Source organism: Lampetra fluviatilis, chromosome 2, assembly GCF_964198595.1.
Source record: "Lampetra fluviatilis chromosome 2, kcLamFluv1.1, whole genome shotgun sequence".
NCBI lineage: Eukaryota > Metazoa > Chordata > Hyperoartia > Petromyzontiformes > Petromyzontidae > Lampetra > Lampetra fluviatilis.
In genome coordinates, this window is record NC_136276.1 from 13,168,989 (window position 1) to 13,181,347 (window position 12,359).

General features: G+C 44.5%; 1 protein-coding gene across 1 annotated transcript in view; it reads left to right on the top strand.

Moving 5' to 3' along the window:
- LOC144943033 (contactin-associated protein-like 2) overlaps window positions 1-12,359 on the top strand; it is a 146,601-nt gene that overhangs the window by 18,771 nt on the left and 115,471 nt on the right. The window contains exon 2 of the mRNA XM_078870202.1: window positions 5,329-5,442. Within this exon, the coding sequence (XP_078726328.1) occupies window positions 5,329-5,442 (114 nt within the window). The remainder of the gene's footprint in view (window positions 1-5,328; window positions 5,443-12,359) is intronic.

Here is a 12,359-nt window from a genome sequence, read left to right on the forward strand (position 1 = left end):
GATCTGTGCAACTCCCTCCACCCCCTCTGGGCTCCCAGGAGGCGAGGAGGTTGGCAGCAATGCAAGTGGGTTCGTGAACCCGTCTGTTTGGACCTGTCGGCGTTATCTATCCCCCAACCTCATAATTTACGGTGCATTTCTCCACTGCTGTTGTCGCAGCTTTATTAATGCACGCCTCTGGCAAGCTCGACCTTGCCAGAGCGAACCTTGTGGAGGGGCATCGCTGGAGGGAACATTCGCGTTTGTATGAAAGGCAGTGCCCTCCCCGATAACAAGATGATATGCCCTCTTGTGTGTTGCAGCGGAGTACTTTGTGGTGCATTTTCTTTTTTATTTGTGCAAAAAAAAGGCTATTGCCTTCATTTCCCCTTTAAACACATTTTAACAGTGTAGGGGATATGGCCCAATCCTTTTATGCTGATATGTGTTGCCATGCATTTAGTTTTGCTTAACTAGTTGAGGCACGGATTTGTAAAAGCTTGTGCTGTATACAGTGTTCAATTTAAATACCGTATTGTGCATATATAAATCTGTACTGTGTGCGTATAAGGTATATATTTATATTCGTTGGGGATTGGTGGTGCAGTGGTCAGAATGCTGTGGCTCTGAAAACCGCACGACCCGAATTTGATTCCCAACGATGGGTAACATCGATGGAAAGTATTGTCTGAACCAATCCTGGCCCTCGAGTTCACTAACCTGCACTGACCATCGTGGTGATGTAGGGACAAACAATCCCCATGACCCATTCAGTGTGGAAAGATCTTCATCCACCAGGGGAATGACGGGTTGTAAATCATAATAGATTTAGTGCTGACACACTTTTGCTTGTGAAGATAGAGTACACCTCTTGATGTACATTTTAAACCAGGACACGCTATTTAAGAGATCCAAATCATAGCCTTAACATGTATAAACGTTCACTAATTGGATGAAAACATCTTAATATATAGAGAACTGCAGAACAATGATTGGCGTTGGCTCACCTACTGGCGACCTTCCAGCTTGTATGCGGTTCCTCAGCGATTGTTAGATGCAGTTTTGCGTGAATGGTGGCTATATAACCGCTTCATCTCAATGGCAAACATACAATTCCGATCCGGAGTATATTTGTTAGTAAAATTTTTGAAGTGTTCCACAGCAGATTCAAAAACTCATGTGAAAGCTTTTTTGTTCGGGCAACGGTTTCACCGCGCGCTTTCAGATGCGTGCTTGTGCGGCAGTCTGCAATGCTCTTTCTTCCACTGATATACGGAAGCCACTGTAACTATGCACTTTGAAATCTCGATTGAAAACTCGTTTCTTTAGAAATGCCTTTCTGTGTGTTCCGTTTGTTGTCCTTCCCCCGTACCTCCGATTAGTACGGTTGGCTACGTACGGCGCGAAAGAAGTTCAACATACATGCGACATACACACAAGACAGGCGCGTGCGTGGCGCTGCCTGCTTTTGGCCGCTGCTGTTTGCCAAGAAGCTGCTTGATGAGGCTGTGGGACGTGTTACTCAGCACAACGCCTATTAGCGCCTGATAGCTGTGTGCACGTGTCGACCAGCTCGAGGCAGGGAAATTGCTGCATTGTCCTCTCGTGTTTACGTCGCAGCCGTTTAAGCATTTAAAGGCATTCAGGGGAAGGCTAAGAGTAGTCACCTTCAGCGGTGACGGTGGGAATGAGATTGGCTGTTGTTGGGATTGTCGCCGGCGCTGGAATTGTGGTCATGGGCCCGAGACAGCCAAGGTTCACAGTGACACGAGAGCAAGATAAAACATGTTTTTAGCTTTTCTAGATTTGAAGCTTTCGTGACTGCAATGATTCATATTCTTAGGTTTTCGGTAAAGTCACGTAGGTAAAAAAATTAAATTAATAAAAGTAAAATAAAAATAAAATAAAAATCACGACGTTTCGGAGGCAACACAAGCTTCCGTCTTCAGGTGGAACCTAGCTTTAATGAGATGGGTTATATTTTTATTTGATCTTACTGATGCATTGGTGGTTGTTAAATGAAGGTAGCCTTGACTTAAATTTGCATGTGCATTACAGAACGATTTGCTATTTCTTATGTCATTCACCGGAACAGGCATCGTGCTCGCGTCAGGCTCTCTTTAAGCATTCAAAACGCAATTAACGTTCCATGTTTAGAACTCAAATTACCTTTTCAACTTCAGTCGCTGAGTCTCCAATAACACTTTTGTTATCAATGACCACTGGTTAAGATGGCTCATTTGCACAGACAAGTGGAGTCATAGAGTGCTTGTGAATGTAATATCCTGAAAGCCTGCAGAGGCTGCATGTCATGTATTTTTTCGAAACTGTGATTTTTGTATGTGTGCAATGTTGGAAATGTTACACCTGCATGAAATATAGGCGACCCTTTCAATCCTAACTATCAATTGACCCTATTGTAATAAATCGAAGTAGGAATGTGATGGAATTGTTGCATTTTATTATAACACGTGGAATTGCCAATCTTCGCCAGAATGCGAAACACGGTTAAGTGAATTGAGCACATTGACGCCAGCTCGGGCAGGGCTACGTTGTCAACATAACAAACGACAGACGTAAGTTGTCCGAGCATGCAACATATTCAGGGATTTTCAATTTGCAGCTGACATGTATCATCTGCAGCATGTGCTACCCACTGCTGGCCGATGGCATCTTCACCTCGGCTGCTGCCACCCCTGGTGGTTTTCAGATGCAGTAATCAGACTCACTCCGTTAATCTCATTGTAGCGCTTCCCTCCTTTGTCTGCCATTCCATCGGCGATCTCATCCACCGGCACGTCATCCCTTCCAGCGAGGTGTACCGACCAAGCTCACTTTACTTCACAATAAATTTGATGTCTTTAATATGCATTGTTTGCTCTGATCCGTTTGTCTTCTTTCCATCCGTGTAATTCCAAGCGCACATTTATCCACGTTTCTTTTGCGCACTCTTCAGCTCTTGTTGTGTCTGCGTGTGTCTGCAAGTTAGATTCTGCGTTTCCCATCCATATGTCAGAGCAGGTAATATGGGCGATTTTAAACTTCCTAAACTCTCATGCATGACTACCTCCGCCTTTAAGTACAGCAATGCTAAATTGCATGAAAATGTCAAAGTCACTGTGACCAGAACCCAATCACAAGCAGGAAATATATAGCTATACATTTTTTTGCTGTAACTGAACAGAATTTGGACGAATTGAAATAGCCTCAAATTGCCACTCATCAGGAATGATGATGATAATACAGTCAGTCGTAAGGCTGTGCTTTCTTATCTACAAGGGAAAACTTTTTTTTTTTTACGGAGGAACGAATCTAATTCTGGCTACTGGAAGCTGACAATCAATGTTCTCTTAAAAGGGTACACATCAGAGCTTGAGCCGGCATTGATTGTGTCAATTTACTTGCGAAACAACAGCGCCGTCAGTTATTTTATTCTCAAGTGTATTGCACGACTCTAATCTTGTCCCGACTTCATCTGCTCCCCACTAGTCTTACACTTTTTCTTCATCTTCCCGTAATCTTTCACTATCCCTTGCCCGCTGCGGCACTTTGTTACTTGATAAATCTCTTCACTTCATCTGTCGCCTTCCGTTATTTGCTGCTCTTTGCTCTCTGTCACTCTTCCCCGTTTCCCAGGTGACTCATTTTCGCCCCCCAGTTCGCAGTATTGCCAATTTCGTAATTTTGTCGCGGTATTCAGCAACTTCTTGGGTTTCCATCGTGACAAATCTATAGCCACATTCACTGGAACAATGGCAGCCGACTCTCTTAATGAAACAAAGTCATCTAGCGGACAGCAAAACAAAAACCTTGGTAATGTACCAGTGAAGAAAAATCATCCAAATCAGAATAATGGGAATGAGATGAGGATAATATTCAGATGTAGAAGCAATTCCAGCCGTGTGTTAAAGATCCTGTCTTCGTGTGCTATGTGTAATGATGTGCATAGTACATTGTCGACTGCCATGCTTGGATTATTATTAAAGTTGCGGTATCAGTTCACTACCTATACAACTAGGTCAATCGTCTCGTGACATGTCTGTCCAGAACAGGGGTGTGGCAACCAAAATAACAAGAAGATCCATTTTGAGACCTCCTTTGCCAGTATTAAAATATTATTATTATAATAAGGCTTTCCCCTTCCTGGCAATAAAACAAGTGTTAAGATACCCTTTGGTTTTTTCGGTAAAGTCACGTAGGTAAAAATAAAATAAATGAAAACAACTAAATTAAATCACGACTTTTCGGAGGCAACACAAGCTTCCGTCTTCAGGTGGGACCGTTACAGCCAAAGTCACTGTAGTCACTGTAGTAGTCACTCTAGTGACTTTGGCTATAACGGTTCCACCTGAAGACGGAAGCTTGTGTTGCCTCCGAAACGTCGTGATTTAATTTAGTTGTTTTCATTTATTTAATTTTTACCTACGTGACTTTACCGAAAAAAACAAAGAGTATGAATCCTTGCAGTCACGAAAGCCTCAAATCTAGGTATTAAGATGTTAAAACACCAAACTGAAATTCTAGATTTGAAGCTTTCGTGACTGCAAGGATTCATATTCTTAGGTTTCTTCGGTAAAGTCACGTAGGTAAAAAAATTAAAATGAATAATTAATTACTTTTATTAATTTAAAATTTTTACCTACGTGACTTTACCGAAAAAAAACCTAAGAATACCAAACTGAAACCTTTGCAAGGAATCATGTTTGCAGCATTTACCACATATACTTGTGGTGAACATTCAAACAAAAAAACACATGCTCTGACAGTATGTGCATTTCATTTCCCAATCCGGTAAGAGACGAAATATTTCAAGAGCCGCAATGCATGCGAATACGAGGCGACCCTTACTAAATAATGTCCTTAAAGAGCCACAGGTTTGCCGATCCCCTGGGTCTAGAGAGACTTTCCTGAGGTTCGTTTGGCGACATCCCCCCCGCCTCCTCCTCCTCCCGTTGAAGGAGTTTGCAATGCTGCATCCGCTCACTGCCTGCCTGCGTGCGCGTGTGTGTGCGCGTGTGTGTGTGTGATGTAGGGAGCGGTAGTGTAGCGGTTAGCGCGCTGCGCTATGAACCCGGCGACACGGGTTCGATTCCCGCTCACGGCCCAACACCAGTGACGATTATCTGAACCGGTCCCGGGCCTCCCCTAGGTCGACTCAGCCTCAAATGAGTACCTGGTGCGGTGTGTAAACATCGCGGCTGGAGAGACAAAGGCGGTCGGGCGTGGTGCTGGCCACCCACCCCCTCGTGTACCGTTGCGGCCTTCATAGGTGCTCGCTAACAGCACTTGCCCCTACAGTCTGTTAAGGCTATATGGGGGATCTTTATCTTTGTGTGTGTGTGTGTGCAGGCCCTGCGTGCGATCGCCCGCTCGGATCTCCGCTCGGGCCCGGTGCGTACGGCGCCTCGTCGGAGCTCTCGCCAGCACTGGCCGCCCACTTCGCACGGCTCAACAGCAGGGAAGGTGCGCGACACCGTCAGCTGCTGCTGCGTCTTCTTCCTCCACCGCCACGCGCAATTTGGATTGCCACTGGGCAATCCAAATTGTCCGTCCCTTCCCCTCCCCCCCCACGTTTTTTTTTTTTAGGACTGTAGTTGCCCTGGGAAAATCTGCAAGCGAACTCGGGAGATGAAAACTAAATAATTCCTGGGTTTTTTTTTGTTGTCAGCTTAATATCTCAATGCACGTATAGATAAGGAAAGAATCTCATCGAGAAGATTGTTCGGATATTGAGCCTAAAATCTAGCCGCCATAATGAAATGTGTTCTGTTCAGCTGCGTAGTAATACACCGCTCAAGACGATACGTTTATCTTCTTGGTTCTTTCGGTAAAGTCACGTAGAAGGGAAGTAATACAATAATAATACAAATAAAACATAATAAAATAATTCTCACGACGTTTCGGCCACAACGCAAGCAGCCGTCTTCAGGTGAAGCCGTCTTCACCTGAGGACGGCTGCTTGCGTTGTGGCCGAAACGTCGTGAGAATTATTTTGTTATCTTTAATTTTTATTATTTTATTACTTCCCTTCTACGTGACTTTACCGAAAGAACCAAGAAGATGAATTCCTGCAGTCACGAAAGCTTTAAATCTAAACGATACGTTTACCTTCTTGGTTCTCCCCTCTTCTGGTTTTGTGAGATAGTCTTCTTCCCATGAAACTCAGAGGTTGCAACCCTACAACAGAATTAACGCACGCGGAAAATAATTAACCGTTGAATTTCACATGAATTACACTCAGTGCTGTCGTCATAAAAAAAGATGTAGGGTTACTCTACATCTTTGGCTCTGGCAGGCCACATGCACTGTATACCACAAAGCCACAAATATCCTTCGTATAGCCTTAAGAGACATTGTTGGGGCAAGCGGTGTTAGAGAGCACCTATGAAGGCCGGCACGCCACGCGAGGGAGTGGGTGGCCAGCACAATGCCCCGGCCTTTGTCTCCCTAGTGGCGATGGTTACACGTCGCACCAGGTACTCACTTGAAGCTGAGCCGATCTAGGGTAGAGACCCAGGTTCGGCTAATCGTCACTGGTGTTGGCCGGGAGCGGAAATCAAACTTGGGTCGCCGGGTTCGTAGCGCAGCGCACTAACGACTACACATACCGCTTTCCACGGTATCCCTGGCAGTGTGCACCAGCCGTGCTATGACACCCAAGTTCCATATACATTTAAAAGTGCAGCACTCATAAACAATACTTACTGTCTTTTACAAGGAATCATGTTTGCATAGACCACAATACCTGCAGACATGACTCCTTGTAAAAAAGGTGTCAGTTTTGTTGCCAGAGAGAAGGGTAAAAAAAACAATTATCATATTTTTTACTGGCAAATGAGGTTCCAATGGTGTAAATGCTTATCCCGAGCTCTCATACTCTGATGGTGCATTGTCTTTGAGTTGTGCGCCTTTTGGCGTCATCTGGTCCAACACCATGTGAGACTAGGCTCTAAGGAAAGCTGTCTCGGGTGTGGACCAATCAACTTCAAGGACAGTGCATATTATCAGTTATGTTTTTTGTTTGCATTATGACCGCAGGTATTGTGGTCTATGCAAACATGACTCCTTGTAAAAAAGGTGTCAGTTTTGTTGCCAGATAGAAGGGTAAAAAAACAATTATAATACTTACTGTGTTTGACACCAAGGATGCTGAGACGCCGCGTCCCAGTGAACGGGCCGCCATTGGGCCAACGTTGTCACGTGGTTGGCCAAACGTCCATGTTTACTGGGGCCTCTGAATACTCATACTGTATTGTGCAATGCACTTTTTAACGGGAAGTTGGAAAGCTACATGTGGATTTTCATGCAAATACAGTAATGTTGTCGGAGAGGCATGCAACGATTCACTGTCTCCACCATCCCCTAACAAGCACTCATGGAGATTTCATGAATTGTCATGATTTGTGGTCAAGGATTAAATTCGATTATCATTTTGTGTCTTGCTTGTTCTCTCTCATTTCTATTTTCCATCACGTATTATATATTGTTTTTTCTCTCTCTCTCTCTCATTCTTTGAATTATTCTAAAGGTTACATTTGCATGTAGTTTGCATTGTGAATACATAATTGCATTCGCTTCAATGCAGGTATCATGAGTGGTAGAACTAATTTTGATCTGAATTGTTACGTCGACTGGGCAATGCAGGTATCCTGTCTACTGGGTAATGCAGGTGTGGTGAGTCACTCAGAGACACTAATAATAGGAGGCACTCTATTTATTATAGCCTTCACAGGTAGAGGGAGTAACTACACTATGGTCAGGACAGTTAACAGGCTGTGTGACCAACAACGCCGAGGAGGTGAAGACGGTCACGTGGACTCCAGCAGCACGACGGGTTCCACTCCAAACAACAGCCACGAGTCTTACTCAGGGTCTCCCTTTTATCCCCCCAACGTGGCCTCGCTCCGCGATCGGCCACGCCCCCCCCCCCTTCTAGAACCTACTAGAAGGGTCCCGGGCTCTTCCTCACGTGCCCCCTCTGTCACCTTTGCCCCACATCCCTTTCTCTGGCTTATCACGTGACCTGCTGGCAGACAGGGCTGCAACAACAGCAGATCCCCTTCTCTGCCAGTAACCAGAACTACACGCCATAGTGACCCATTCCATGTCACTACATAGGTATCATATCTACTGGACAATGCAGGTATCATGTATACTGGACTATTAGTGAATTATACCTCCTCCCGTCGCTGCTTTGGGGCCATGATTTGAATCAAGAATCGATTATTTTGTTTTGTTTTTACCGTCTCATTTGTGTTGTCTAAATTCCAGTCACGTTTACTTCAATGCAATTCATGTATTACTGCATTAGCAATTCGGTGCATGCATCGTGAGTATAATATTCTATTTGAATCCATGATTCGACACATAATTACATTTACAATAACTTCCCTTTGCTGTGTGACAAGCCTGCAAGGAGTAGGGATGAAGACTGATTTCATTCTGGAGGTGGACAGGGGGAAGCCTACAGGATGCCTTTTATAGCATCTTCCTGTGTAGTGTCATCATCGTCAGCCATGGCCAATCCACTGCTGCATGAAGGGCTCAAACCGTCATTATTTCTCATGGTCCTGCCATGTAATAATTCCACCCAGTACCTGCACAAGAGCTGATGTCATCACTATTTCCTCGGTAGACATACGTTCAGATGTGTTCCATTCCTTGGCTGCCACTGTCATTATTCGTGACCATTGCCAATCTAGCGACCTGCCGTACCCAAGGCCACTTATTTTTCTAACTAGTTAGAATTATGTCATTGTGTGTCTGATCTCTTGTGTTCGTCTTTATACCATTTGTCCATGGTAAAAAAACATACATTTGTATATATAACGTGAATGCGCTCATGTACATTCCTGGCTGCACTGGAATCATGGAAACAAAATTCTGACCGCACACAACCTCGCATAGGGAAGTGATTTTGTCCATCAGCAAGCACTAGAGCATGCCATCATCTTGCTCTCAACTGTCCTTTTGAAAGAAACCTTGCGCGGCCAGCAATAAAACACAGAATTTGACATCTTCAGCCAGCATTTCATCTGACTGATTGGCAAACCTAGCATGATTTTAGGAAGAAAAATGTATATATTTTTGGATATATGGATACTCTTTTTCTTCTCAAAATCAGACGAAAATTGACATGGCGATTAAATGTATATTCACTAGATTTCTGATTAAAAGTGAATATATCTAATAGGTATACATTGACAGAATGGCTATTTTATTTTACAACTGCAGAAAAAACCCCACGACTCGGCATCGGTTACTTGCACACAATTTAAATAATATGCTCTGTGGCGAAGACTGTAAATGAAATGGTTGTATCCTGCACAAGCTTGATTATGGCCTCGCACAATTAGGCTGCGACCAGAAAAGTAGAAGCGTACAAAGCTGTATATTCAAACGACTCTTTACCCCCCGTGAGGGTGAAAGGAGATGAGATGCGCTGCTGCTGCTGCTGCTGCTGCCTTTGGCGTTTAAATCTTAGGCTGGGGGCAGCACAATTTTTCAAATTCCACTCCTTCCCTTCCCCACACTCCGCGTGAGAATCTTTTTAATCAAATTTCCCTCCACCTGTCCTACATTCATGCCGGGTGTCTTGAATTTATATTGGCTCAACGACAAGGCGGTGAATGCTGGAGGTGAAGGTGGCGGGTGAATGCAAAAAAAAACCTCTTTTATTTTACCAGGTAAGGCCCACTGAGCTGTATAGCACCTTTTTCAGACGCGACCTGACCACAAATGATAGCTCGACGAAGTGGCTTATCATCACGTTTCTAAATGTGGAAGGGAAAAACCGGAGGACCCAGAGAAAAATCCACGTGACCACGGGGAGAACATGCAGACTCCAAATATACTGGCGTCAGTATACCAGGCGAGGTAGTTAACATCTCGCAGGGTGACGACATCACCTCCTAGCCCCCCCCCCCCCTCCCACATGTTATGGCGCCACCACACCAACCCTTCGGGCCTTCCCCATCGTACCACCGTTCGGGTGCCACCGCCACCGCCGTGCCCGCTCCAGTGCACCCAGATGAAGCCGCGGGAAGTGCACTCAGCGCAGCAAACTCATTAAAGGATTCTGTGCCTCGGAAATGACTCTTAATTACTTGTATAGCTAGCCATAAGCAACCAATCGCTGGCGACACACAGTCAATAAATCCTCGTGGCAATTATGGAAGGCTTTTGATGTAAGCACTTTAATTTTGCTCCTACGTATACTCGCCTGTTAAGTTTGCCCGGTTTTCTCACCCAAATTCGTTCTTTTTTCCTGTAAATTCAAACATTCGGCAGAGGTTATATAATGAAACCGTGCGATGAGTTGGATTCTGAACCACCGACGACCCTGGTGGTTGCGCACCAGTTTATGTAGCAAAGCAAAATTGTTGCTGACCATGGCCCTCGAAGCGCTAATTTGTACACACGTTGTTCTGAGCGTGGATATTTAGCGTAACGGTCTTATGTGTCCCCACTCCCTTCGACGTAACCCGTCCCCTGTGCCACTTCAAGACAAGCGGCCGCTCTCCCCAGCGAGAAGGACGAGCTGTGTGCCGAAATCACCACGTGTCCAAACCGGGGGAACGGCAACCAACAGCGAAGTCAAATGTGAAATCAATCGTGCTGTTTTTAATTTCCCTGGTGCATCAAAAGTAATGTTTCAGCAGTGATGAGATGTGAAGTCACTTTGCTTTCATTCGTCCTGCCATACTTGAAAATCCCTGCTGCCGGTTGAAATCAGTGGAACTGCATTATCATCTCATCAGAGGATTACGGGTAGGATTAAAGGATTGATGTTTTTTGTGTTGCGCCAATCCCTGTCCTTTGTCCACGTGTCTCCTTGTGGATTTTCCGACGTCCCTGACCACCGTCCAACGGCTTGTTTTTTTGTCGTAATGCTAGATAATGAACAGAATGGGTGAGAGTAGCTAATACTAAAGCTCTGGACACATTAATCCTCATCAATTTGAGCTAATTGCACATTGTTCGAAAGGTTATGGGTTTAAAAGATAAAGGACCCTCAGATTTTAATGCATATGCGCTACTTAGTGATGCCATTGTGTAATGTAACCTTTCACTTGCCCAGCTTTCGTGACTAACAAAGTTAGGTCTGATTCAATGACCAAGGGGAAAAAAACCCGTTGTAGATTTTCAGTGCCATTGCGTTTTTTGTATTTTTTGCAGATGTGCATTTCAGTTAAATGTCGATTTATAAATAAGAAAAAAGGTTATTTTTTTCATATCGCTGGGGCTCCGTTTAGTGTCTGTCTTTGCTTGGAGTCGGCTGTATCTGGCTATGTCCCGCTGTGTCACGAGAATGTCTGCTGGCTTCATATTGGTTTTGACATCACTGAGCATTGATCTGCACGCTCTTCACTCATTGTTCCAGATTCACCACAGGCTTGCCACTGACGCTTTGAATATTTAATTTCCTTTTTCTGTGTAAGGCTTTGTCGGTATATTTCTCGGAACATTGCGTTACGCATATTTTGTAGTTGTTGATGTACACGCATGGGCATCATCAGCCATCATCAATCTGATGAAGGCCTCCCCAAACTGTCACCATCTATTACAGTGCTGGAATTTAACAATTTAACAGCACCTGTACACGAGATGATTCCATCGCTCCATCTCCGCGATAGCCACACTCTCGGGCACCTGTCCTCGTTTGGCTGCTACTCTGTTGTCAGTCTTCACCGCCAGCCATCTTCCCTTCTCGTGACGAATCTGTGAAAGCCATTTTACTTCTATAATTAATCTGTACCTCTCTCTGTTTCTCAATGTAATTGCAAGCATACATCGCTCTCTCGCTCTCTCTATTTCTCTCTGCTTCTTTGCCAGACTTTGCCGAGCTTTTGTTCTCTATTCTTCATGAATGTCAATATTTCTGATCAGTATATGTCATGGCAGGTGATGAGCACTGATGAAAAAAAATGCGTTTAGGCACATTACCATGTTCAGCTCTAACGACTATGCCACTCACAAATTTGAGATTAAATGCAGGGAAGTACTAACGTATTAAAAGGGGAGTCGGGAAAGATGAAATGCTTTCGATGTTATTTACATGGGCAGATGTGTTTAAATCATTATATTGGATAAGTAAAGGCATAAACGTACATGGGGCAAGAATTCGCCATCTCAGATTCGTGGATGTTCATCTCAATGTATGCATTTGCATTTTTGGGGCGCAGCAGTGGGAGTTGGATTCCCGCAACACGCTGACATCATGAAGAATGGTCAAAGAACTCTCATGACTGACACGGCCTTCCTTAAGCAGTGGACGGACATTTTGTACCCCAATTCAAGTCAAAATCAAAGTGTCTTCGCTGCTGAAATGAATAATAAGGCAGTGCTTCTCTCCATTGGCGACCGTGAGCCAGTGGTGG